The following is a 26,108-nucleotide window of genomic DNA, read 5'->3' on the forward strand; positions in this document are numbered from 1 at the left end:
TAGAAAGGAACAGAAAAAGCAGAGGCCTCAGGAGAGAGGCGCTGGTGGCAGCACCCAAGGCCAGGAGGCTCCAGCTGGGCACTCACCTGAGCTGCTGGCATCGTTGAGTCTGCAGGTGCTTCCACCATCTGGAGTCTGGAAGGACAGGGCAGAGCGGGATCATTCCCTGCCTGCCTGCTCCCCGCCCCCCAGGACATCAAGCGCCCCTTGCCCGTTCCCACGTGGTTGGGGGGGGGAGCAGGTGCTGAAGAACAGAGCATGCGGTGGGAGGGGAAGAAAGGGGGTGCAGAGAAGAGCAGGCAGGAGGCCCCAGAAGCAAAAGAGGAATTCCAGTACCCCTCACTCAGCCTCTGGGCCCCCTGCCCACCCGCCAGGCAGAGGGACAGGAAAGCAGGTCGGGCATGAGGTGGGGCCAGGGAGATCTGGCAAGAGATCCCACCAGAGCCCATGCTCCCTATCTGTGAGGCCCCCAGACCCCAAGACACTGCTGGGAGGAGGGCCTCCTAAGGGCAGGCCCTGCTGGCAGACGGAGGCTTCCCAAGACAGAGACCAACTGGTCTCTGGAGCCTCCAAGGAGATGGCTGGAAAGGCAGAGGGGCAAGGCAGGCAGCAAGCGGCCCCCTCGCCCCCAGCGCTGCAGAGCCAGCCAGATCATGAGCCAGGATGAGCTCAGCAGCCTAAGACCACTGCCAGGCGGAATCCAGCACAACACCTGCCTGGCTTGGGGGGGTCCTGGCCTGGAGATGGCAGGGAGGGGGCCAAGAAGCCACTACAGGGCAGCCTGGCCTGCCTGAAAGGGGTCTTCAGCAGCCTCTCCCCCCTCCCCTCAACAGGCCTTGGAAGGAGGGGCAGCAGGGTTCCCACAAGGCCTGGGACTCTGCTCTGGGTTGGGGGCAGCCTCCAGCCTATGCCCCAGTGGCTGCCAATGACCCCCAGGACCCTACCCTCCCCCACCAGACCCAGACTACCAGCGTCAGACCCAGACTACCGGGGGGGGGTGTTCCTGCCTGCCCCCACCACATACAGCTTGTACCTGGATTTCATAAACTGGTTTGGAAGAAGGAATGGCAGCAAATTCCCTGTAGAGAAACTTCTTTTCAGGCACAGACTGGAGGGCCAAAGGAGAAAGAAGGGAAGAGGCAGAAAGAGAGAGGGGGAAAGAGGATGAAGGAGCATGTGGGGAAGCAGGGGGGGAGAGAGGCTGGGGGGCAGGGGGGCCCTTCCTGCTGCTCTTCTTGGCAGGCTGCAGGGCTGGACTGGGGGGGGGGAATCAAGGGGCTCCCTCATGAAGTTTCCCTGTGGCAGCCATCCTCCCACCTCCTCAAGGGTCTCACTCCCTAAAAGACCCCCCCCACCTGCCCTGGCCAACGACAGAGTGCAGCAGCAATGAGGTCATGCCTGAGGCCCACAGAATGCCCCCCTCCCCAAAGGAGGAGGCTGGCTGTACTGGTCAGGGCAGGAGCAGAGACTGGGGGGGGGGGAGTCAGAGCAAGAGGGAGCACCAGGGACCCCCCAAGACAGAGGGAACAGTGTGGGAAGCAAGGAGGGAGCCTTCTGGGCCACGGCCAGGCACCCCCCCCCGACCTGAAGAGCTGCAGGGACCTCCATGCTCACAGCCCCCTCCTCTGAAGCATGGCTGGCGCTGGGTCCCCCTCCTTACCAGCCTGCCTGGAGAAGTCAGGATCCGGGTGCTGCAGTCTGAAAGAGAGACAGGATTTGGAGAGAAATGAGAGGATAAATTGTGCAGGGGGGGGGGGAGACATCAAACCCATGCCTCCTCTCTGAGCCGCTGTGGGTTCCCCTTCCTAAGCCAGACTGCCATGAAAGAAGGTGACCTACCCTCCAGGGGGGTGGGTGAGGGGGTGGGGGCGGGCGAGGGAGACTCCGCCAGCTGCTCCAGGGTGGACCTCTTCTTGCCCTCCTTGGACTTGGCAATCACCATCTGGGCCTTGAGGGCATCCTGCTCCAGGGACTTCATCCTGCCAGGCGGGAGAGGAAGAGAGGTTGGCGCACCTGGGGTGGGCTGGCAAGACAGGCGGAACAACCGTCACCCAGGGCAGGGGGGACATTGCAGGGCCCTCCTCACTTGGCCAACAGAGGAGCTGCTGAGCATAGTCGCCCCAAAGGGCAGTGGCAAGGGAGGGAGGAAGGAGGGGTGCAGGAGGAAGACCACAGGCCCCCCCACCCCAATTGCTGCAGAGAAGGCAGAAACTTCATCCAGGGCGGAGGCTCTCAGGAGCAGATCTGCCCCAGCCTGGTCTCTTGCTTGGCACACACGCCTGTCCAGCGCAGGAGGAGCAGAGGAGGCGGAGCAGGGACTCTCCAGTGGTGGCACCAGCCAGGCCTTCAGCATAGGTGTGGCCCAGCTGCCCCTCTGGACGGGGGGGGCACCTCTGGGGCTGTGCAGGCCCTGGGGTGTAGGTGGGGTTGTGTGGAAGTTCTGCCAACCTGGGGTGGCCCCCTGGCCCAGGGCTTCTTGTGGTGGTGGCGGCGGCGGCGGCGGCAGCAGCAGGGCCCTGCCCCCCCAGTGCCTGCTGGCGGGCTTGGTAGAGCCTCCTGGCCAGATCCTGCTCATACTCTTTCATGCTCTCTTCTAGGGTGGAAGAGCTGAGGAGGAGGAGGAGGAGGAGTAGAAGGGAGGCGCCGAAGACGTCCCGACAGGCAGGAAGATGGCAGAGAGAGAGAGAGAAAGAAAGAAAAGGAGAGGGAAGGAAAGGGTGGGCAGGAGGAAGAGGCAGATGCCAGCAACGAGGGGGGGGGCGGACCTCACCTGTCCTGGTCAGTGGAGAAGAGGGCAGTCCCCCCTGCCCCCCCCAGATCACAGACAAGCGAGTCCCACCAGGTGCATGCAGATGGGTGGAGGGGGGCAGGAGGCAGGGGCTGCCCTGGAGAACCCCACATGCACAGCCAGCCATGCTGAGGGAAGGGGACTCCAAATGGGGTGGGTTTCTGAGGGGCGCAGTCACACAAGGGGAGCCCTCCCTTCCCGATACGGGAGACAAGGAAGGTGGTCCAGAGCCTCTTCCCAAGACACCTCCCAGCCTCTCTCGTTCGGTGCCCGGCTGGCATCAGCAACTGGCAGGGGGACGAAGGAGGGGAGGGATGCCAGTTCAGGGTCTTTATCAGGGGTGGGGCTGCCTGAGGTCCCCAGAGCCCTGTGGAGATTTGGAGATGTGGCTCAGGGCACCGCCGCCAGGCTGAGCCTCTTGCAGAAAACCAGCCTCTCTCTTCCTGGGCTGCGTTCGCCAACCAGACCCTGAGCAGCAATGGAGAGGAAAGAGGAGGAGGCCTGGGAAGCGAAATGGGGGCCACTTAAGGGCAGAGACTGAACTGAGCGGCGAGCAGACGAGGCTCCACGTCCTGCTGCAACAAGAACCAGAGGGGGGACTTGAGAGGCCGAAGAAGGGCCCTTGGCCCCCTCCAGTGCGGCCTGGAGCTGGTGGGGCAGCTGTCCCTCTGGTGATGGCAGCCGCCATGGCATCTCACCCAGGAGAGCTTTTCTGGGCAGCCTCAGGGTCTTTGCGGATGAAGCAGCTCTCCTCCCTTCAGACTGGGGGCTGCAGGCGGAGCAGGGCCAGCCGATCTCTCTTGGGCCCCTGAACAGCCTGAGGATGCGGACAGAACCAGAGCAGCTGGCTCCTCCTTTTCTCAAATCTCTGGACTACATGAAATGTTCCATCCGTGGGCAAAGTGCATGGCAGCTTCTCGGTGGAAAGGTGAACTTTGTCCTGTGCAAATAAGTGCTTTTCCTTTTCTTTGCTAGGACTTCTCCCTGCAGAAGCCATGCTGGTTCCATTTCGGCAAGACTCGTCCTTCTATATCCCTGGCAATTATATCTTTAACAATGCCTTCTGGAGCCAGTTTTTCTGGAAGCAGATGTTACCAGCATGTAATTCATCATATCCTCTCTTAGAAACCTTTTTTAAAAAAATCTAATGACTGGCCGCTTTCCAGGGCTGATCTCGGTGACAAGAGGTTTGGGGTTTTTTGGTGTGTGTGTTTTTAAGCTTGCCAGCAATTTGACATTTGAGCACTTTAACAACTCCTGGGTGAGTGCTATCTGGACCCAGTGATCTGTCAGTTTGCTTCATCTTTAAAGCCTAGAATTTTTTCTCTTGTTACCGCTATTTCTCTGTTCCTCTGACTCCCTTCTGGTGAAAGCTAGAAAAAGTGGGGGAAAGAAACGAATGATTCTGAGACACTTTGACTTAAAATAAATACTGGATTGATATTATCATGGACTGAATGTTTTAAGTAATCTTTTCCCCCTTTTTTATGCAACCAGCAGATAGAACATTTCTTTCCCTTTTGTCTTTTATATTTTCTTTTGCTTTTATCTATCTCTCTCTTCATGTTTTTTCTTTTCTTAGTCTTCTTCATGTTCTTTCTTCTTTGGAGTCGCATGTTTGGGGACTTCGCTAAGGTCCAGGGATTGTGCATTCATGGGGGTGGGAGATGGTTGATGGAGGGTCCTGGGCGGGAGACGGGGAAACGTTGGTCTCCCAGCATGAGAAGCTGGGAGAAGAGAGAGAGGCCCCTCAGGGAGAGCGGAGAGGGACGGCTACCTTCTCTGGGTGGTGGGGGCTGACAATTACCGTCAGGAGAGGACTGTGTATTTCTTTGTAGTTGTCATCTGTCAGGGGTTTAGGAGCAGAGGCACGGGCAAGGGAGGAAACAGAGAGCGAAGGGGAGGAGGCAGAAGAAAAGATGAGTGATGACGACGACCCGAGATCTCCTAGTCTTTCCAGTGAATCAGAGGATTCACAGAAAGGAGCACCAGTGGCCAGGGCAAGGGGGGAGTCTAGGGGGGCACCCCAGGAAGATAGAGCCAGAGGGGACTCAGGGGGGAGCAGCTGGAAATCGGGACCAGCGTCACCGCCAGGAAGCAGGGAAGAGGAAGGGAGCCAGGGGGGAAGCGCTGGCAGCTCACCACAGGAGGGAGGGCATGAGTCAGGAGTGGCCACACCTCCATCGGGGAGCGAAGAAACGGTTAAGAGGAAAGTGGAAGGTTGGGCGCGCGCGCCAAGTTCAAATGCAGAGGAAGGCGGCGCAGTAAGCAGCCCCGAAAGGGAACCAGGTCCTAAAGCCCGGCGCAAGGAGGCAGGAGGGTCCGGGTCAGCGTCAGAAGAATCCCGGAAGGAAGAAGCCCCGGGGGGTAGAGGGACCCAGAGGAGGACAGTCAGGCGGAAAAGGTGGAGCAAGGCTAGGATATTAAGTTGGTGCACACGGGGCGGAGACTCAGACGGAGCTTCGCCGATCTAGCTACTAGGCGTAGAGTTGCGCGCAGCAGCGTGAGAATGGAAACTGTAATTCAATAAAGACTTTTACTTAATGATCGCTGGCTAGCGTGATCCTCCGTGAGCTAGGATCTTCAAGCAGCTCTGACAGTAAGCTCCGTCTCCCTCTTGTGGGCATCTACAGCCTCGAGGAGGGGAGAGAAACAGGTGCCTACTAGCGAGCTCACGAACGGCAGACGACATGACGGCTGAGCAGCAGATAGAGGAACTCAGAAACGCAGTGGCACAACTGAACGCCGAGGTTCTCGCATCCAGGAAGAGAGAGGAGGAGGCAGCCGCCGCCTGCAGGGATCTCCAGGTCAGGTTAGACGTGCTGACAAAGCAGACACCCCGGCAGGAGGGAATTGGGTTGGCGAGACGGACAGGCGGGCTGGTCTCTCACTTCGATGGGAACCTGCAACAGTATCCCAACTTTAGAGCCGACGTACTGTGCGCACTGCAACTGCTGCATAAAGACTTTAGAGATGAACAAGAGAGAGTGGGGTTCATCATGTCCCATTTGCATGGGGATGCGAAAGCATGGCTACGCAATTTATGGAGAGATAAGGATCCGGCGCTCCAGAATGCAGATGCCTTTATTAAAGCGATGGATGGGTGTTTTTTATCAAGTATTGACGTGGATCTTGCACGGAAGGAGGTGCATGGGCTGAGACAAGGGAGGGCCAGCGTCAGGCAGTATCATGCCCGCTTTTTCGCCTTGGTCAGTGCCCTGGAATGGGACAGAGATTCGGCTCCTGTAAGAGACCTCTTTTGGGAGGGGCTGCACAACTCGATTAAAGATGAGATCGCGAGGGGGGAGAGACCCCGAACCACCCAGGAGGTCGTTCAGAGGGCACTGGCAGTGGGGGTGAGGCTGGAAGGACGTCCGTGGAGCAGGGACGAAGGGCGTGGAGGGCGCGAACCAGCCAGGGGCCCCTCCTTCCTTCCCAGAGAAGCAGCGCGGGCGCAATCCACGCCTCCGCCAGGAGGAGGAGCCGAACCTATGGAGGTTGGAGGTGCAAGGGCTCAGTCAGCAACCAGAGCCCTAGCACCGGCAGCAGTGAAAGCGAAGCCTCCTAGAGGGAACAGGAAGTGTTACGTCTGTGAGGAGCCAGGGCATATGGCAAAAGAGTGTCCCCAGAGGCCCCACAACCTCACTGCAGCCTCAGCAATGGTGACTGCAGCAACGCAGCAAGGAGGACCACAGCAGGGAAACGACGCTGTCTGGCTGGAGGAAGAGGCACTGGGGCCCAGCCAGACGTGTTAGTGACGCAGTCCCCAGAGATTTTACAGCCCGTGAACCCCCTCCCGCCCAAACCAGTAGTGAGGCTCACAGCATCTCTCCAGCTGCCCAATGGAATCACCATGGACGTGCCAATCACCATTGACTCAGGCAGCAATGCGGACTTTATAGGGCAGGACTTTGTCGACAGGCACGCTGTGCAGTTGCTGCCGGCCACACTGCCCCTGCAGGTTGTCACGGTGGATGGCAGGGAGCTGCTCGGGGGGCAAGTGGTGAAGCAGACGCCACCAATGGTGATGCGACTTGGGAATCACAGAGAAATCATCAGCTTCAACGTCACTCAACTATCTGACACGCCCATTGTATTGGGCATGAGTTGGCTGGACAAGCACAGCCCAACGATGGCTTGGTACCAGAGGCAGCTGACCTTCGGCTCTTCCTTTTGTGCTGAACACTGCATCGTGCCCAGGCAGGAAGGAGAGGAAGAGGAGTCACAGCTGCTGCTAGGCACGCTGCAAGCGATTCCCCACAAGTACGCTGAATTTTTGGAAGTTTTCTGCGAGAAGGAGGCAGACAGGCTACCCCCTCACAGACCATATGACTGCAAAATTGACCTGCTGCCGGGGGCGGCGCTGCCTAAAGGGAAACTGTATTCCATGTCAGAGGACGAACTGCAAGAACTCAAGGAGTTCATTGATCATAATTTGCAGCGCGGCTTCATCCGGGAGTCCAGGGCAGTGGGGGGCAGTCCCGTATTCTTTGTTAAGAAGCGGGACACGCCCCAAAAGAGACTCGTAGTGGATTACAGGATTTTGAACAGTGTGACTAGGCCATCGGACTTCCCCATGCCCCGAATTGACGACCTCCTCGCAAAGGTACGGAAGGGCAGAGTGTTCACCAAGTTGGACCTGCGGGGGGCGTACAACCTCATTCGCATGCGGGAGGGTGATGAGTGGAAGACAGCCATGTTCACGCCACTGGGGACCTACGAATATAGAGTTATGCCTTTTGGATTGCAAAATGGCTCCCACGTTTTTCAAGCATTTATGCATCACGTGTTGGCGGGACTTCTCTACAAGACGTGCGTCTGTTTCTTAGATGACATCCTGATCTTTTCGGAGTCGCAGCAGGAGCATGACAAACACGTCAAGGAAGTGCTGAGCAGGCTAAAGCAACATAGGCTCTACGCCAAGCTGGAGAAGTGCCAATTTGACGTGCCGGAGGTGGATTTTCTGGGCTACAAGCTGTCTGACAAGGGGCTCGCCATGGACAGCGCCAAGGTTCGAGCGGTGTTGGATTAGAAGAGCCCGCGCAACCGGAAGGAGGTCCAACGGTTTGTCGGCTTTGCGAACTTCTATCGCAAGTTTATCAAGGGCTTCGCGATGCAGACGGCGGCCATCACTGACACGCTTAGCTCCAAGAAAAAGAAGTTCGTTTGGACAGAGCAGGCGGAGCAGTCCTTTCAGGCACTCAAGCGTCTCTTCGCGTCGGAAGAGCAGCTGCTTCATGTCAACCCCAGCAAGCCGATGAGGGTGGAGACAGACGCCTCGGACAGAGCCGTGGGGGCGGTCCTGCTGCAGAAAGACCCGCAGGGGGTGTGGCGACCGGGAGCGTTTTACTCCAGGAAGCTCAGCAAGTCCGAGCAGAACTACACCATATGGGACAGGGAGTTGCTGGCCATTCACGCAGCGTTCAAGGCGTGGAGGCACTTTCTGATCGGCGCCAAGCACACGGTGCAGGTTTGCACGGACCACAAGAATCTAGAGCACTGGCGCACGGCACAGTTCCTGAACCAGAGGCAGATACGTTGGGCTGAGTTCTTTGCGAACTTCGACTTCCGAATAGAGTATGTCCCGGGGGACACCAACATCATGGCAGACGCTCTCTCCCGTAAGCCACAGTATCTGGAGGACGCAACACCAGCGGCCGCCATGCACATCTTCGCACCAACAGTGTGGGCGTGCGCCGCGGCGACCGTGGACCTAGAGGCGGTGCGACGAGCGTTGCAGGGGGACTCCTTCGCACAAGCAAAGATGGCAGAGGTGCAAAGGGGCGAGGCAGCGGCCGACGGTTTCCAGCTAAGAGATGGATTGCTCATCCGTAAAGGGGCCATCTACGTGCCGGGAGACGAACTTCGAGCCAAGGTGCTGCAGCAGCTGCACGACGCGCCCACGGCCGGGCACTTTGGCAAGGAGAAGACGGTGGAATTAGTAGCCAGGGATTTCTGGTGGCCTGGAATGAGAGGGGAGGTCGCAGACTACGTGGCGAGGTGTGACACCGGCCAGAGGGCCAAACCAGTGCACAAACCGCCGGCCGGACTGTTGGAACCGCTGCAAACTCCGGTCGAACCTTGGGAAAGGGTGGCCCTGGACTTTGTCACGGATCTGCCCAGCTCAAGGGGCAAGACGGCAGTGCTGGTGGTGGTGGACCTGTTTTCCAAGATGGCGCATTTCATTCCGTGTGCTAAAGTGGCCACGGCGGAGCAAACCGCCAAACTGTTCATAGACCACGTGTTCAAGGTTCACGGTCTGCCACGGTCTATTCTGTCCGACCGGGGGCGGCAGTTCATCTCGAATTTCTGGCAGAAGCTGATGGGCTTCCTGAACGTCAAGATCAACCTGGCGTCGGCGAGACACCCGCAGACCAACGGGCAAGCGGAACGGGTCAATGCCATCATGCAGCAGTACCTGAGATGTTATGCAAATCAACAGCCTGCGACGTGGGTGGATTACCTGCCGCTTGCCGAGTTCGCCTACAACAACACGAAGCACGTGTCCACGGGGGTCACGCCGTTCTTCGCCAACAACGGGAGGCACCCCAGAACCTTCCCGGGACTGGAAAGAATGGGGGAGGGGGAGCCGCAGACAGCAGATGCGTTCGCGTTGGAGCTGCAGGAAGTCCACGATCAGCTGAGGCGCCACCTGGAGCTGGCCAAGCACGCATACAAGGTACAAGCAGACAAGCACAGAAGGGTTGGAGAAGAGCTCCACGTGGGAGACTGGGTTTGGTTAGCAGCCCACGCAGTGCCGGCCAGGTCGTTGGCCAAGAAGAAACTAGGGCATAAGCAACTGGGGCCCTACCAAGTCGAAGAGCAGGTCAACCCGGTAGCTTTCAGACTGGCACTTCCGGAGGGTTCCAGAATGCATCCGGTATTCCACAGATCGGTGCTCACTCCCTACAAGGCACCGCACAGGTTCCAGGAACCCGGAACGGCGCCGAGTCCGGCCAGAGACAGAACAGGGCACGCGGGAGTGGCACAGAAGGAGCGCATCAACGAAGTCACGGAGATTTTGGACTCCAGATGGGGGGAAGAGGGGGTAGAATACTTTCTCGCCAAGGAGGGCACCCCGGCCAGTGCGAACAGCTGGGTGCCGGGCTACGCCTTAGACGAACCTCTGCTCAAAGACGAGTTTCATGCCCTCTTCCCACATAGACCTATGCCAGCAGACTTTTTCGACGACTGGCTTTTCACGCCCACGCTTTCGGCCAGCACGTTCCGGGGGTTCGACTCGGACGAGGAACCGACACGAGACGTCCGTTCCCCGGAGGGGTCACCCTCGGGATCTGCCTCAGAACCCTCGTATTGGTGGGACGATAGGCCAGAGGAGCAGTTCCGCAGAAAGTGGCTGGAATGCTCAGGACGAGCAACGCCGCCAGGAGGAAGTGAGGGAGAGACGGACATGGACATTTTCGGGGACGACCCTGGTTTCGAGCACGGCGGCACAGAGATGGAAGCGGAGGTGACCGTCGTCGACGAGAGCAGGGAGGAAGACCCGGGAGAGTTCAGATGGAGGCCCGCCACGGGAAGCGACCGATATCCGACGTTCGTCCCTTTGCAACAGCAGCCCCCAGCTCCAGCACCGGAAGGAGGGGAGGGGGGAATGGGGGGCTTCGAGGGGGGGATGGATGTCAGGGGTTTAGGAGCAGAGGCACGGGCAAGGGAGGAAACAGAGAGCGAAGGGGAGGAGGCAGAAGAAAAGATGAGTGATGACGACGACCCGAGATCTCCTAGTCTTTCCAGTGAATCAGAGGATTCACAGAAAGGAGCACCAGTGGCCAGGGCAAGGGGGGAGTCTAGGGGGGCACCCCAGGAAGATAGAGCCAGAGGGGACTCAGGGGGGAGCAGCTGGAAATCGGGACCAGCGTCACCGCCAGGAAGCAGGGAAGAGGAAGGGAGCCAGGGGGGAAGCGCTGGCAGCTCACCACAGGAGGGAGGGCATGAGTCAGGAGTGGCCACACCTCCATCGGGGAGCGAAGAAACGGTTAAGAGGAAAGTGGAAGGTTGGGCGCGCGCGCCAAGTTCAAATGCAGAGGAAGGCGGCGCAGTAAGCAGCCCCGAAAGGGAACCAGGTCCTAAAGCCCGGCGCAAGGAGGCAGGAGGGTCCGGGTCAGCGTCAGAAGAATCCCGGAAGGAAGAAGCCCCGGGGGGTAGAGGGACCCAGAGGAGGACAGTCAGGCGGAAAAGGTGGAGCAAGGCTAGGATATTAAGTTGGTGCACACGGGGCGGAGACTCAGACGGAGCTTCGCCGACCTAGCTACTAGGCGTAGAGTTGCGCGCAGCAGCGTGAGAATGGAAACTGTAATTCAATAAAGACTTTTACTTAATGATCGCTGGCTAGCGTGATCCTCCGTGAGCTAGGATCTTCAAGCAGCTCTGACATCATCTTATTGTATTGTGTAAAAATTGACATCTGTCCACTTTCAAAATGTTGACTCAGGTTAAACTTGTGGTCCACTAAGCCCCTTGATCCTTTTCCAAAATATTACTGGCAATGTATTTTTAATCTCTGTTGGAAGTGGCTGGGGAAACCCAGCCAGATGGGTGGGGTACAAATAATTTATTATTATTATTATTATTATTATTATTATTATTATTATTATTATTAGCCAGGTGTCTCCCATCTTACATTTGTGCACCTGATTCTTCCTGTCTAAGTGCAGAACATGACATTTGTCCCTACTGAAACTCATTTCGTTAGCTTGGGCCCAGTTCTCCAATCTGTCAAAGTCCTTTTGAATCCTGATTCTGTCTTCTGAGGCATTAGCTGTCCCTCCCAGTTTGGTGTCACCTGCAGTTTTGATGGGCATCACCTCAATACCTTCATCCAAGTTGTTTATGAAGAATTTGAACAACAACGGGCCTAGGACAGAACCCTGAGGCACCCCACTTGTCACTTTTTGGGGGTATGTATCTTAAGAGCATGCTTCTTTCTTAATTTTTTTCATCCTCTTCATGGGGTCTGCTCCTAAGCCAGCCATTGGGTCGTATTTCAAATGAACCTTTTAACTGGCAGAGAGAGAGTTTCAGTAGTATTTAATAGACGTTTCGGAAGTAATTAAAGGAGGCCTTGCTGGTCTTTGCCCCAGGGACTGACCTCTAGGGCTATTGAGTGGTGCTGGGGCAAGTTTGTGGTTCTTCCGCTCCCAGGTCACTCACCCCATCTGCCCAGGTCCTTTGAAGATACCTCCATCCCACAGCAGGGGAGCAATCCTTCCAGAGCATTTGGAAGTTAATTCCTGTTACTGTATGTTTCTTCCTCAGAGATAATACGATAGACAGTAGCTATGTTCATCACCACTTAATTGCCTCTGCCGACAGCGTCTCGACAGAGGCAACTAACCAGCTATGATGCCTCCCCGGAAGTCCTCCTCCAAGGGTGTGTGATGTGGGGCTGCCACCTCCTCAAGCGCCTTGCCCAGGAAGGGACCACTTGTCACTTGCCAGTATTTGCCTAACGCTTCTGGGTCCAGGGAGGTCTTATTAAGTGGGGAGACATCCATGCCTCCTTTGACCCCCAGCCAGCCCCTGCGGCTAGTTCTAAGAGGCCAAGATGGGCAGGGGCCAAGGCTGGCCACACTTCTTCAAGCCGCTTGTCCATATCCTCAGGCTGCTAGAATCAAAACTGACGCAGTGCAGAGGGAGTAGACAGTGTGCTAGATGCCGCTGCTAGATTGCTCTGAGGTGGCATCCCTCTGTCCAGATCTGAGTCATTTTGTTCCTCAAATGCCTGGCAGGGATCTTGTGGCTGGCCCCCGGGGGTGTCAGGGCAACGGTCTCTTGGGCAGGGAACACAAGTCCATTCACCACTCAGAAAAGCTTGGCCACACGGCTACTTGTGGAAGCCACGGTGTTGGTGAAGTCAGATTTCTTTGCTGCAGCCACCACCACACGGCAGGCGCAATGGTGCAACTTCACCTGTTTTGGGTCAGGCTAATTTACGCCACCCCAACGCAGTGGGTGCCCCACCCTGGCAGGGCAGAGCAGCTGCCTTCTGCCCAAACCTCACCAGGGAATGGTCCATGCAGGATGATGGAGCTGTGTCCGGGAGGCGGGCAGAGTGGGGAGGGATGGGGCATGAACCCCACCTGCATTCTGTTAGGACTGGGGGCGAGGCAGTGGGGTGAACATTCAGGCCACAGGGACCCACGGGAGCAGAAGGACCCACAGAAGCGGAGCAGAGGCACCCATGGTGGCACCCTGGCCTCCCACACACCCCATCTGAGGACCCCCGGCTGGCCATGTGGCAAATTCAAGGCCCACTCTGGCCTGATCCAGCAAAGGCAACCGATGAGCAAGGCAAGCAGCTAAGAAACCTAACATGCTGTGAGCTGGTGCTCCACAGCCCCCTTCAGAGACCATGCCTGGGGGGCGGGAGAGGGGTGCTGCCCCTGCCCACCCCTCCCCACCTACCGTGCTGCTCGCCACATGGCCCTCTTCTCGGCCTCCAGCGCCCGGCGCTCGGCTGGGGAGAGCTCCTTCTTCTCCTGGGCGCTGAGCAGCTCTGGGCTCTGCATGCGGAGGCGCTCCTGCTGTCGGCGCTCGGCCTTTGCCGTCCTGACGGGGGCCCCAGGCTCACTGCCACCTCTGGGGTACACGGGGCTCAGCCTGGCCAGGAGAGAGCGTGGCTCAGTGGGGCAGACCCACCCTCCCTGCCCCACAGGCCCCACCCTCCGCCTGCCCTCCCATCTTACCCAGCCATGGAAGTGGGCCGCACCTCCGGCCTCCGGCCCTCCTCCAGGGAATTCCTCTGCGAGGAGCCATTCTGCCTCTCCGGCTCTGGGAACCTGGCAGGGCACAAAGCTCTGTGAGCCCCAGCCAGGGCAGGGACCGGGGACCGGGGGGGTGGGGAGGGGCCCAGAGACCAAAGGGGACCCCTGGGGAGAGGAGTCCGCAGGCGGACGCTAGAAGCCCCCAGGCCAAGCGCTGGGACTTGGGAGGGCAATCCCAGGGCTGTGGACGGAGCAGGGAGAAGGCTGCTCTTTGCTTAGGGTCCTGTCTGTGGGCTTCTTCCCACCAGCACCCCTGGCTGGTTCCTGGGAGAAGGGGGCGCTGGGCTAGAGAGGCAGGGCACGCCTGCACTCTCCGGATCGAGCCCTGCCCCCTCCCTGGCCTGGGCACAAGCGCAGGGGGCGTGGCACGCAGCTCACTCACCAGGGCGTGGAGGGCATAAGGCTCTGCCCATCTAGCTTCTCCACTTTGTACTCCACGCCCTCAATGAAGATGCTGGAGGGGACGTCTGGGGGGCGTCTCTGCCTGGCGGCCTCTTCCTCCTCCTCCTCCTCCTCTTCCTCCAGCAGCTGAGCTCGCTTCTGCTGCAGTTTGCGAGCTGCCAAGTGAGAAGCCGGCAGGTCAGCCTCCCCACAGCCCCCCAAGGGTGGAAGGACCCCGGCTGGGCAAGGGAATGTCTCCAAGAGGGAGCAGCCTCTGAGATCCAAAGATGAAGACAGGCGGCGGGGGGAATCGACCTGAAGAGCATGAGGGGACTCCACCCCATGTTGTCCTCCTCCTCCCCACCAGGCCGGGGGCTGAGGCAGGGCGAGGAGAGTGGCTGCTGCAGAGGGGCTTCAGGGAGGGAGGTATCACTCTAGTGTTTCACTAGAGAGCAGCCCCCCCCAGCAGTTAGCAGCCTCTGGGCTAGTAGCCCCTGGGGGGCGGGAAGAGCCTGGCTAACCCCATGGCACGCACCTTCCTCCTCCTTCATCTTCCTCAGGTCTTCCTCCCCAACCAGCGACACCCTCTTGGGCGGCTTCTCGGCCGGCTGCTGCTTCAGCTCCACCTCAAAGTACTTCTGCCTCTCGCGGAAGGACCTCTGCTCTGGGCTGTGCAGGCCGCCCCCCAGCAGTGGGGCCTGGCCAGGAGAAGCAGGGCCCCCCGCTCCCCTGAAACTCACCTCGGAGGGGGAGGGAGGCTGCTCTGCACTCTTCTGCTTCTGGGGCTCCTGAGGGAAGAAAGGGCAGGCAATGTATTGACGCTACAGGAGCCAGAACCTAGTACTAAAAGGGTATTGGAACTGATTCAAGAATTTGGACAGGTTGCAGGTTTCAAGTTGAATAAGATGAAAACCAAGGTTTTAGAGAAAAATTTAACTATGAATGAGAGAGAGAAGTTTCAGGAGGAGACAGGACTAACATTGGTTAAAAAAGTGAAATACTTAGGGGTTAACATGACTGCTAAAAATGTGAATTTATGTAAGGATAATTATGAAAAATGTTGGATTGAAGTGAAAAAGGATTTAGAAGTATGGACAAATTTGAAGTTATCATTGTTAGGCCGAATTGCTGTGATAAAAATGAATGTGCTGCCAAGGATGTTATTTTTGTTCCAAACATTGCAAATTTTGGATAAGATGGATTGTTTCAAGAAGTGGCAGAAGGATATTTCTAGATTTGTTTGGCAGGGCAAGAAGCCTCGAATAAAATTTAAGATACTAACGGATGCTAAAAAAAGAGGTGGATTTGCCCTGCCAGACCTTAAACTTTACTATGAATCAGCTACTTTTTGCTGGCTGAGAGAATGGCTGATTCTTGAAAACACTGAAGTGTTGGATTTAGAAGGTTTTAACAATGTATTTGGTTGGCATGCATATCTGTGGTACGGTAAGGTAAAAATACATAAAGCGTTTAAAAATCATATTGTTAGAAAAGCATTGTTTAATGTCTGGATAAGATATAAGGACCTACTTGAAAATAAAACCCCAAGGTGGTTGTCACCGATGGAAGTGAAGGCTCAGAAAAAGCTCAATATGGAGGCCAAATGGCCGAAATATTGGGAAATTTTGGAACAAAAGGGAGACAGACTGAAATTGCAGAGTTTTGAAAAATTAAAAAATAGAGTGCGAGATTGGCTTCATTATTATCAGATAATGGAGGCATATAATTTGGACAAGAAAATTGGCTTCCAGGTGGAAAAATCAAAATTGGAAACAGAACTGTTAGAACCCAAAACCAAGATTTTGTCAAAGATGTATAACTTGCTGTTGAAATGGAATACTCAGGATGAAACGGTGAACTCTGCTATGATTAAATGGGCACAAGATGTTGGACATAACATAATGATGGCTGACTGGGAACAGTTATGGACCACAGGTATGAAGTTTACGGCATGTAATGCCTTAAGAGAGAATATTATGAAAATGATATACAGGTGGTACATGACACCAGTCAAGCTTGCAAAAATCTATCATTTGCCCGATAATAAATGTTGGAAATGTAAAGAGACTGAAGGTACATTCTTTCACCTTTGGTGGACGTGCCCAAGGATTAAGGCTTTCTGGGAGATGATATATAATGAATTGAAAAAGGTATTTAAATATACCTTCCAGAAGAAACCAGAGGCCTTTCTCCTGGGCATGGTCGGCCAATTGGTGCCAAAGAAGGATAGAGCTTTTTTTTATGTATGCAACAACAGCAGCAAGAATACTCATCGCAAAATACTGGAAGACACAAGATTTACCCACCAGGGAAGAATGGCAGATGAAAGTAGTGGACTATATGGAACTGGCGGAGATGACTGGCAGAATCCGAGACCAGGGGGAAGAGTCGGTGGAGGAAGATTGGAAGAAATTTAAAGATTATTTACAGAAACATTGCAAGATCCAGGAATGTTAGAAGGATGTTGGAATGAAACAATGTGGTTTTAGCAGAAATGATATAAAAGATTAGGTAAAAATTGATTTCTTAAGTGGTGAAACGAGAATGTAAAATTATAGTACACTAAGATAAATTATTAGGATAAAAACTAAGCGGAAAGGATTTGCTGAAATATTTAATTGAACTAGAATACAAAAAAGGGAGGTGTGAGGAGGTCAGGGAAACAAGTAAATGAAAGATAAGACATGGAAAGATTGAATTGTTTTTAATTGTTTATATTTTCTTGTATTTTGTATTTTCTGCTCTTCTTTTTTATTTTTATTTTATTTTTCTTTCTTTTTTTGTAACTTTTTTGAAACTCTAATGAATATTATTTAAAAAATAAATAAATATACCTTTCTGAAGAAACCAGAGGCCTTTCTCCTGGGCATGGTTGGCCAATTGGTGCTAAAGAAGGATAGAACTTTCTTTATGTATGCAACAACAGCAGCAAGAATACTTATTGCAAAGTATTGGAAGACACAAGATTTACCCACTCTGGAAGAATGGCAGATGAAGGTGATGGACTATATGGAACTGGCAGAAATGACTGGCAGAATCCGAGACCAGGGAGAAGAGACGGTGGAAGAAGATTGGAAGAAATTTAAAGACTATTTACAGTTAGAATGATGTTGGATTGAAGTTAAGTGGTTTTTAGCAGCAATGTTAAAAGGAATATGTAAAAATGGATTGTTAACAGGTGATAATCTAAAGTTATTATATTTTAAGATAAGAGATTAAGATAAAATCAAAGAGGGAAAGGATTTGCTGAACTAACTAATCTGAACTGGAATACAAAAAGGGAGGTGTGAGGAGGTCAGGGAAACAAGCAAATGAAAGATAAGACATGGAAAGACTAATCTGTTTTTTAATTGTTTTTATCTTGTATTTTCATTTTTATTTTTTTTCTTTATTTCTTCTTTCTTTTTTTGCTTATTTTTGTAATATGTTGAAACTTTAATAAATATCTTTAAAAAAAAAAAGATATAAGGATTTGTTAGAAAAGAAAACCCCAAGATGGTTGTCACCAATGGAAGCAAAGGCACAGAAAAAACTCAACAAGGAGGCCAAACGGCCGAAATATTGGGAAATTCTGGTGCAAGATGGAGATAGAATAAAATTCCAGAGCTTTGAAAAATTGAAAAACAAAGTGTGAGATTGGCTCCATTATTATCAAATAATGGAGGCATACAAAGTGGACAAAAAAGTTGGTTTCCAAGTGGAAAAATCAAAATTGGAAACAGAATTGTTAGATCCAAAAACCAAGAATTTGTCAAGAATGTATAACTTGCTGTTGAAATGGAACACTCAGGATGAGACGGTGAATTCAGCTATGATTAAATGGGCACAAGATGTTGGACATAACATAATGATGGCTGAAATAGGAACGGTATGAAATTTACGGCATGTAATGCCCTAAGAGAAAATTTAATGAAAATGATTTATAGGTGGTACATGACACCAGTTAAGCTTGAAAAAATTTACCATTTGCCTGATAATAAATGTTGGAAATGTAAAGAAACTGAAGGTACATTCTTTCACCTTTGGTGGACGTGCCCAAGGATTAAGACATTCTGGGAGATGATTTATAATGAAATGAAAAAGGTATTTAAATATACCTTCCTTAAGAAACCAGAGGCCTTTCTTCTGGGCATGGTTGGCCAAATGGTGCCAAAGAAGGACAGAACTTTTTTTCTGTACGCCACAACAGCAGGAAGAATACTCATCTATTGGAAAACAAAACCCCTAGATGGGTCTCACCAGTGGAGGCTAAAGCAGTGAAGAAACTCAATATGGAGGTCGGATGGCCGAAGTATTGGGAAATTTTAGAACAGGATGGAGATAAGTTCAAACTACAAAGTCAGGAGAAATTGAAGCATAAAGTAGAAAATTGGTTCCAATATCGTCAAATAATGGAATTTTTTAAACAGGACAGGAAAATCGGTTTCCAGGTGGAAAAATCAAAATTAGAAACCGAACTGTTAGAACCCAATACTAAGAATTTATCTAGAATGTACAACTTGCTGTTGAAATGGAACACACAGGATGAAACAGTTAAATCGGCTATGATCAAGTGGGCTCAGGATGTTGGACATAACATTATGTCAGCTGACTGGGAATGGTTATGGAACACCGGTATTAAATTTACGGCATGTAATGCCTTAAAGGAAAACATTATGAAAATGGTATACAGGTGGTACATGACCCCAGTCAAGCTGGCAAAAATCTATCATTTGCCCGATAATAAATGTTGGAAGTGTAAAGAGACTGAAGGTACCTTTTATCACCTTTGGTGGACATGCCCGAAGATTAAGGCCTTCTGGGAAATGATCTACAATGAAATGAAAAAGGTACTTAAATGTACCTTTCCTAAAAAACCAGAGGCCTTTCTCCTGGGCATTGTCGGCCAATTGGTGACAAAGAAAGATAGAACTTTTTTTATGTATGCCACAACAGCAGCAAGAATACTCATCGCAAAGTATTGGAAGACACAAGATTTACCCACTGTGGAAGAATGGCAGATGAAAGTGATGGACTATATGACATTGGCCGAGATGACAGGCAGAATCCGTGACCAACGAAAAGAGACGGTGGAAGAGGAGTGGAAAAAATTTAAAAGCTACCTTAAGGACTACTATAAACTTAATGAATGCTAAAATGTTGTGGTTCCCAGAAGCAAAAGGGTACAGGGATATAAGGTTAGACTATAAAAGAGGACTAAGATGATAGAGATTGGAAAGTAACAATTGGGAGTTGCTAGTTGAATTATGGACATTGGGATGCAGAGAGGGGGGGTATGGGGAAGTCCAAGAAAAGAGGTTTATGAAAATATGTTTGAAACTATACGTGTATGTTTGTCTTTTTTAATGTTTGTTTGTTTTTCTTAAAAATGTTGTAAAACCAATAAAAATTTTATTAAAAAAAAAAAAAAAAGAATACTCATCGCGAAGTATTGGAAGACACAAGATTTACCCACCAGGGAAGAATGGCAGATGAAGCTGATGGACTACATGGAATTGGCGGAAATGACTGGCAGAATCCGAGACCAGGGAGAAGAGTCGGTGGAAGAAGACTGGAAAAAGTTTAAAGACTATTTACAGAAATATTGTAAAATTAAGGAATACTAGAAGAATGTTGGAATGAAGTGATATGGCTTTAGTAGAAAGGTTATAAGGAATTAAGTACAAATAGATTAATAGAGCAGTGTTCCCCAACCTTGGGCCTCCAGCTGTTTTTGGACTACAACTCCCACCATCCCTCGCTAGCAAGACCAGTGGTCAAGGATGATGGGAATTGTAGTCCAAAAACAGCTGGAGGCCCAAGGTTGGGGAACACTGTAATAGAGTATTAAAAGAAAAATAAGGTTGAAATGTGTTAAGATAATTATAGGATAGGAAACAGGGGAAGATGGAAAGGAATTGCTGAAATAATTAATAGAAGTGGAATACAAAAAGGGAGGTGTGAGGAGGTCGTGGAAATATGTGAAAGAAAGACAAGACGTTGAAATTTATTTATTTATTTTCTCTCTCTTTTCTTTTCTTTGTTGATGTGTTTTTAAATTGTTTTTGTTTTGTCCTGTTAGTTTAATGTTTTAGTGTAAGGCAGTGTCTTTGTATTGTAATGCATTGTTTTTTCTTTGTTTTTTTGTTGTTGTAAAAGCAATAAATATTATAAAAGAAAGAAAGGGCAGGCAATGGCTGCATCCGCAAAGTGTACTCTGCCCCCCCAAGGGCCCCCCCAAGCCGCCCCTCCCACTCACCTCGGGCTCCAGGAGCAGATGCGGAACGGGGACAGCGGCAAAGGCCTTGTAGGCCTGCTTGGCGCTGGCGGGGACGTCGCCTGGCGAGGGGGGCCTGGGAGAGCGCGGCTGGGGGCAAGAAGGCGCAAGTCAAGAGGGAGCGCGGCCCCAGGCCAAGGGGGTGCCACGCAAGCCACCAGCCCCCCCCATCAGCCCCAGGGCAGCAACTTACAGAGTTGTGGGTGCTGGAGCAGAGCTCGGGCTGCTGCTGGAACGGATTGGGGCTGTCCCGGCCTTCCGAGGTCCCCAGGGCTGGGGCTGGGCGCATGCGGGTGACAGGCTGGATCACGCCCGGCTTGGTCTGGCACGGGGGGGGGGGGGGGAGTCAGCCAGAACAAAGGAGAGCAAACTCAGCCTCCAACCCAAAGGCAAGCAAAGGTCAGAGCAATGGCGACACAAGCCTGAGTGACCCCCTCTGATAACAAGGGACAAATTGGACACAAGGAATTAAAGCAAGATGTCCCCAAGCACGGGGGTCGCCCACAAACCTGTGTATCAAACTCTCCCCCCCCCCCCGTGCTCTGACTGCACCATTTCAAAGTCCTGCTGATGCCAAGAGGGGCTGGGCGCCCAATGGTCACAGCCCAAGGCCCACATGGCGCCAGAGGTGGCCAGGAGAACTCACCGAGGCCTTGCTTTCACTGGGGCTGGGAACAAAGTGGACGGCAGCAGCCTGGAAGGAGAAAGTCAGGAAGGCATTTGGGGGCCGGGAGGGGCGCTGGGGGCCCCCACCCAAGCCCAGGCACCTCCAAGCTGGCCCTGCCAGAACCAGGAGCCCCTCCCCAAACTCGCCCCACATTAAGCTCTTGCCCCCACTCCCCAAAGAGACTCCACATCTTGAACTATGCTGGAAAGGCCCCCAGTGATGCCACAAACTGGTTCCTCCAGCCCTCCCAGACTACAGCGAGAAGCCACTCTTGCAGAAGCAGCCCAAAAGACCAGCAGCAGCCAGGGGGGCGAGTAGTGAGGGTCCCCTGCCCAGCCCCACAGAGCATCCTCCCCAAGCACAGCCTCAGCAGCCCCCCACCCAGGGCAGAGGAGGAGAGTGGGTACAGCACACCAAGGGGGCACTTACAAAGCGGGTCTCTCTGCCCACCAGGTGGGCTGGCCGGGGGGCAGCAGGAGGCTGGAAGGCAGCAGTGCCAGGGAGAGAACCAGAGAGAGAACCAGAGAGTCTGGCTGACTGACAGGCAGGATAGGCAGAGGAAAGCCCCCCCCAACACACACCGCAGCCCCCTCCACCCCCCTGCAGCACCCCTTACCTGCTGGCTGCCAGGAGAGTAGGGAGAGTCTCGCCAGGCGGCTCCCGGTTCCCCTTCCCCCGAGAGGGCCTGAAAGGGAGAGGAATGACAGCTGGTGAGCGGGGGGGGGGCAGTGGTGTTGAGGGACCCCAGGGGGGCCCAGAGAGACCAGCCCCTCCCAACCCCCAGGCAGAAGCCCCTTCCCTATGGGATCTGCCCCCTAAAAGGGGCTCTGGTGGGTCATGAATCTGCCTGATCTCCCCAGTTGGAGCCACAAACCTGCCAACACTCTTTCTCCACTTGAGCCAACTGCCCCTCAGAGCAGCGCCAGCTCCTCTGCTGCCCCCCCCCGCCATGCTCAGGACACCCCTCCCTCTAGTTTTGCTCCCCCCCCCCCCCGCTGCGAAGTGCTGAAAGAGCACCTCTTCATTGGCTGAGCAGTGCTGGAACTCTGCCCAAAGGCAGGGAAGGAACAGCACCCTCCGTTCCCAGTGCAGCACATGTCTTCCTCTACACAAGCTCCTAGTCCCCATGGATGCACATTATAGGAGCCGAACTCCTGAACCCGCTTCCGTGCCAGCTCCCAAGTGGCTGGATCAGTCACGCAGAGAAGGAGTTGTGTCAAGATGGAACCGTGCACACTGCAGAATCCCACCCTCTTTGGACATTCAGAATTACTACTTTTCTCCTGTTTTGCTGCCCACAGACACACAAACTGGCACAACAAACCATGAGCACAACCTGTCAAAGCAGTGTCTGCATGCTAGTGGCCCTTCCAAGAGGGACTCAGGGGCTCCTCTCACGGGGGCAGCCCAAACGCTGCCCAAATGAGCCAGGCCCAAAGCAGGTTAGTCGCCAAGCAGAACAGAAGAGCAGCCAAAGACTCTGCCGGGAGCCAAGGGAGGAAGGGGCCAGCGGGGGCCCTCCTCTCCCAGCCCACGGCCTCGTCCTCCTGCCCTGCCAAGGCACGTCCCCATGGCAGAAGCTTGAGCTCGCCTGCCTCGCCCCCCACTCGATTCCACTCCACACACACACACACACACACTTCCTGCATGCAGTGCAGAGCAGCCGAGCCCCCCTCCGGCAAGAGGTGGGGGGCGGAGAGGGTCCCAGCCCAAGCCTGAGCCTTGGCTGCCTTCTCCCCCGCATGCAGCAGAGGCACAGCACACCGCAGGCCAGGCCCCAAGGCCGCTTGCTTGCCTTGGTGCAGAGGCTGGTCTTCAGCACTCCCCCCTTGCCATAGCCAAGGGGAGGCCCCCCCAGGCACGCCTTGCCCTGCCGGTTGGCCAGCACAAAGGGGTTGGCGCTGAAGGGGATGGGCTGTGAGTCCACCAGGCTCTCTTCCTCCTCCACCTCCGCAGTCGGCAGGGAGAGGGCAGCCCCGCTGGGGGGGGCCGTGGCAAGGCTTGCCTGGCCCAGGTCCAAGGGAGGGGGGGCCAGCAGGGGAGGCGCCCGTGGGTCCCTTTCCATGGCACCAGGAGGGGCAAGCTGAGGAAGAGACACAAGAACTGTGTTTTCAGGGGCCACGGCTGGTGGGGCAGCTCCCTGCTGTGTGGCCGAGGGGGGGGGGAGACCCTAGATGCCTGCAGGGCCCACGGGGGGGGGGGAGACAGAGACCTGCCCAGGGGTGCAGGAGGGTGTGGAGATGCCTCCCTGCAATGCATGGTAGGCCACATGCTGGACTGCCACTCCCAGTGCCGCCACCACCAGCAGCAGCCTCTGTGGTAACTGGCCTTGCTGCCTGGGCCCCCCAAACCCCGTCTTCCCTCTGGGCACAAGCCAGAACCCCAAGATGCAGCCACCGAACAGCCGGGCTCTGCTGCAAACCATCTGGGACATGTTTATTTTTTAACACTGAAAGGCAGAAGGAAACTTCAGAGAAACAGAGAGTGCCCCCCCCCGCAATACCCCCTCCCCATTTGATCCCAGCAGCGGTGGAGTCTCAGGATGGGACCAGAAGGACAGGAGGGGGCTGGGAGGCCCCATGCCTCTGCCCAGGAAGCCCCCGTGGATGCAGGGAGGGTGGCAATAGGCCCCTCTGTGTTGGCCGGGGGGAGGCAGCCAAGGGGGCGGAGGGCCAGGAAAGACCTCCATGGGGGAGACAGGGCCACCTGCTCTGCTCAGCAGGACAGAAGGCCCTCTCCCTGCCACCCTCCTTCCGAAAAAACCAAGGGTCTCCGCACAGGGACCCCTGTCTGGGATGCCCATCCCCTCGTCCCCCGCCATCCCTGGCAGGGAGCTCCTGCCCTTTGGCACCCACTGCCTGCTGCACCAGGAGTAACATGGCAGGCTGAGCAACATCCAGAGGGGCACAGCTTGCCCAATCCCCGCCGCCCCCCCCATGAAGGCAGGCACAGTAGCAGAGCCCTGGCCCTGACCAAGCCTGAGGAAGCAGTTCTCCCACTTGCTGCTGCCCACCAGCTGCCCGCTCACTTGTGCCCAGAGGAAAAGCCCTGCAGGTGCCAGGAGAAAGAGAGAGACTCACCGCTCCTGCCAGCAGCCACAGACAAAGGAAGACCCCCCCCCCCGCCCAGCCCCTTCCTCCAACGCCCACCAGGCAAGCCCAAAATAGCCCAGAGCTGGGATGGCTCAGGAATCTCTCTCAGGCAGATCAGATTTCCAGAGTAGCAAAAATGGCCCCCAAGCAGCCCACCTGCTCCCTCCTCACCCAGCCAGGCCAACTGGGTCCTTGGCAAGTGGGGGGGGGGCAAACACCCACTGCTCTTCATTGCTGCTGAGGGCAACCTCCAGCCCCGTCCCCCAGAAGCAGAGTCCGTCCCCCTCGGTCTGCTGCCTGCCTCCCGGGTCACCTGGTGTTCTCATCTCTCTTCGAAACTCTGGGTGCTTCTCTCCTCAGCTTCTCTGCGCTCCCCCCCCCCCCGAGAGCCAGCCCTGAAGCCAGCAGCTGCTTTGAGGGCACAGGACCCCCCCCCTCCAAGTGACAAGGTCTCCATAGCAGCTGGGAGACTCGCCAGGGGCCCCAATCCACAAGAGCCATCGCTTGGGTTGGCTGAAGGCAGAGGGAGCAGCCGAGGCTGGCTGGGATCCAGCCCGCCCTTTGCCAAAGCCAGTGGATCCCCATCACTTACGCCACGGCTGGCTTTCTGGAGGCCGCTGTTGGGCAGCGCTGCTAAGGTGCGGTAGTCCAGCTGCAGGGGCTCAGCGCCAAGGTCCTGTGGGGAGGGGGAAGAGGGTCAGCGGGGTCTCAGGAGCGTGCCCACCCAGCCCAGCCCCCTTCCTCAGGCCCTCAGCCCAGCCGCCCCCTCTCACCTCGGCCTCCTCCTCCTCCTCTGCCGAGCTGCGTGGCCGTCTCTCGCTCCCGGCGCTTCCGCTCCTTCGCAGAGGCAGCAGGCAGGCGGCACAAGCAAGAGAGAGCAAGAGGGGTCAGCAGCAGAACCCGCAGGGCTGCATCAGGCAGAGCCCCAAGCAGAACCCACACCTTCACAGCCAGGAGCGGGGCCCGGGGGTCCCCAGAGGGTGCTTGGCCTCTCAGCGGATCTGCAGCAAAGCAGGCAGCCAGGGCCAGCCAGAGGGGCCCTTCCCTTCCCAGGCTCCGCCCCGGGGCTGGGGGGCTGGGGTCTTCCCTCTAGCCCCCCTCCTGCTTCTGTGACAAGAGCATCAGAAGAGCTCAGCCCCAGGGGCCCATCTGGCCAGGCTCCTCTGATCACAAGAGCGGCCCTCTTCCCCGGGGCGGAGGCTCAATCCTCTTCTGAAGCCATCCCTGCCTCCTGCAGCCGGCAGTTCCGCAGTTCAACTCCTGACTCTTCCAGCATTCAGCTTCACTGGGGGTCCACAAGTTCGATCGTCATGAGAGAGGGAGGAAAACTTTCCTCCCTCCACTTTCTCCAGGCCAGGCATCATGTTATAAACTTTTTTCAGGTCGCCTATGACCGGCTTTTTCTCCAATCCAAAAAGTCCCTGATGCTGCAACTTTTTCTTCATAGTAGTGGCACCCACACCGTGGAACAATCTCCCACCAGATGTCAAGGAAATAAACAACTACCTGACTTTTAGAAGACATCTGAAGGCAGCCCCGTTTAGGGAAGTTTTTAATGTCTGATGTTTTATTGTATTTTTAATGTTTTTGGGGAAACTGCCCAGAGTGGCTGGGGAATTATTATTATTATTATTATTATTATTATTATTATTATTATTATTATTATTACCATCCCTCCCTCGATCATGTTCATTGTCCTTTTCTGAATCTTTTCTAACTCTACAATTTTTAAGGTGAGGTGACTCCACCTGTGCAGCGGACTCTGAATGCAGTTGCATCACAGATTTGTATTATATTAATCGCAGTTTTATTTTCAATTCCTTTCCTAATGAAGATTAAGAGGCAAACTTTGAAAGCAGGGAAGAGAAAACTTTAACTAGGATGATGAACACCACTGAAAGCCGGGGGAAATAACCCTTTTTTCCTGCCCCCCTAAAAACGGTCCTTTTCAAAGAAAGCAAACTACAGACCCCCACGGCCAGAGGCAGGTGCCGGGGAAAGGCCCTGGTCTTGGGCAAAGCTCTCGCGGGAAGGCAGGCAAGCAGGCAGGCAGGCAGGCAGGAGGGCGGCTGCTCCAGAGTCATTTCCTAGTTTCCAAAATCTGGCCCCCTCCTGCGGGACCCCAGCTGGAGTCACTCCCACC

At 54.6% G+C, this 26,108-nt stretch overlaps 1 protein-coding gene across 1 annotated transcript in view; it reads right to left on the reverse strand.

The window, feature by feature from the left end:
* The window catches only part of SCRIB (scribble planar cell polarity protein), a 58,142-nt gene that overhangs the window by 2,708 nt on the left and 29,326 nt on the right, over window positions 1–26,108 (reverse strand). The window contains exons 26-42 of the mRNA XM_083516439.1: window positions 24,739–24,744; window positions 24,558–24,641; window positions 22,669–22,956; window positions 21,490–21,558; window positions 21,302–21,353; window positions 20,853–20,896; window positions 20,400–20,528; window positions 20,189–20,296; window positions 14,486–14,738; window positions 13,952–14,126; window positions 13,492–13,584; window positions 13,211–13,405; window positions 2,449–2,607; window positions 1,840–1,979; window positions 1,661–1,698; window positions 1,034–1,108; window positions 87–135 (exon numbers count right to left, since the gene is read on the reverse strand). Of these exons, the coding sequence (XP_083372565.1) occupies window positions 87–135; window positions 1,034–1,108; window positions 1,661–1,698; window positions 1,840–1,979; window positions 2,449–2,607; window positions 13,211–13,405; window positions 13,492–13,584; window positions 13,952–14,126; window positions 14,486–14,738; window positions 20,189–20,296; window positions 20,400–20,528; window positions 20,853–20,896; window positions 21,302–21,353; window positions 21,490–21,558; window positions 22,669–22,956; window positions 24,558–24,641; window positions 24,739–24,744 (1,957 nt within the window). The remainder of the gene's footprint in view (window positions 1–86; window positions 136–1,033; window positions 1,109–1,660; window positions 1,699–1,839; window positions 1,980–2,448; window positions 2,608–13,210; window positions 13,406–13,491; window positions 13,585–13,951; window positions 14,127–14,485; window positions 14,739–20,188; window positions 20,297–20,399; window positions 20,529–20,852; window positions 20,897–21,301; window positions 21,354–21,489; window positions 21,559–22,668; window positions 22,957–24,557; window positions 24,642–24,738; window positions 24,745–26,108) is intronic.

Source organism: Podarcis liolepis, assembly GCF_965112155.1.
Source record: "Podarcis liolepis genome assembly, chromosome: 8".
NCBI lineage: Eukaryota > Metazoa > Chordata > Lepidosauria > Squamata > Lacertidae > Podarcis > Podarcis liolepis.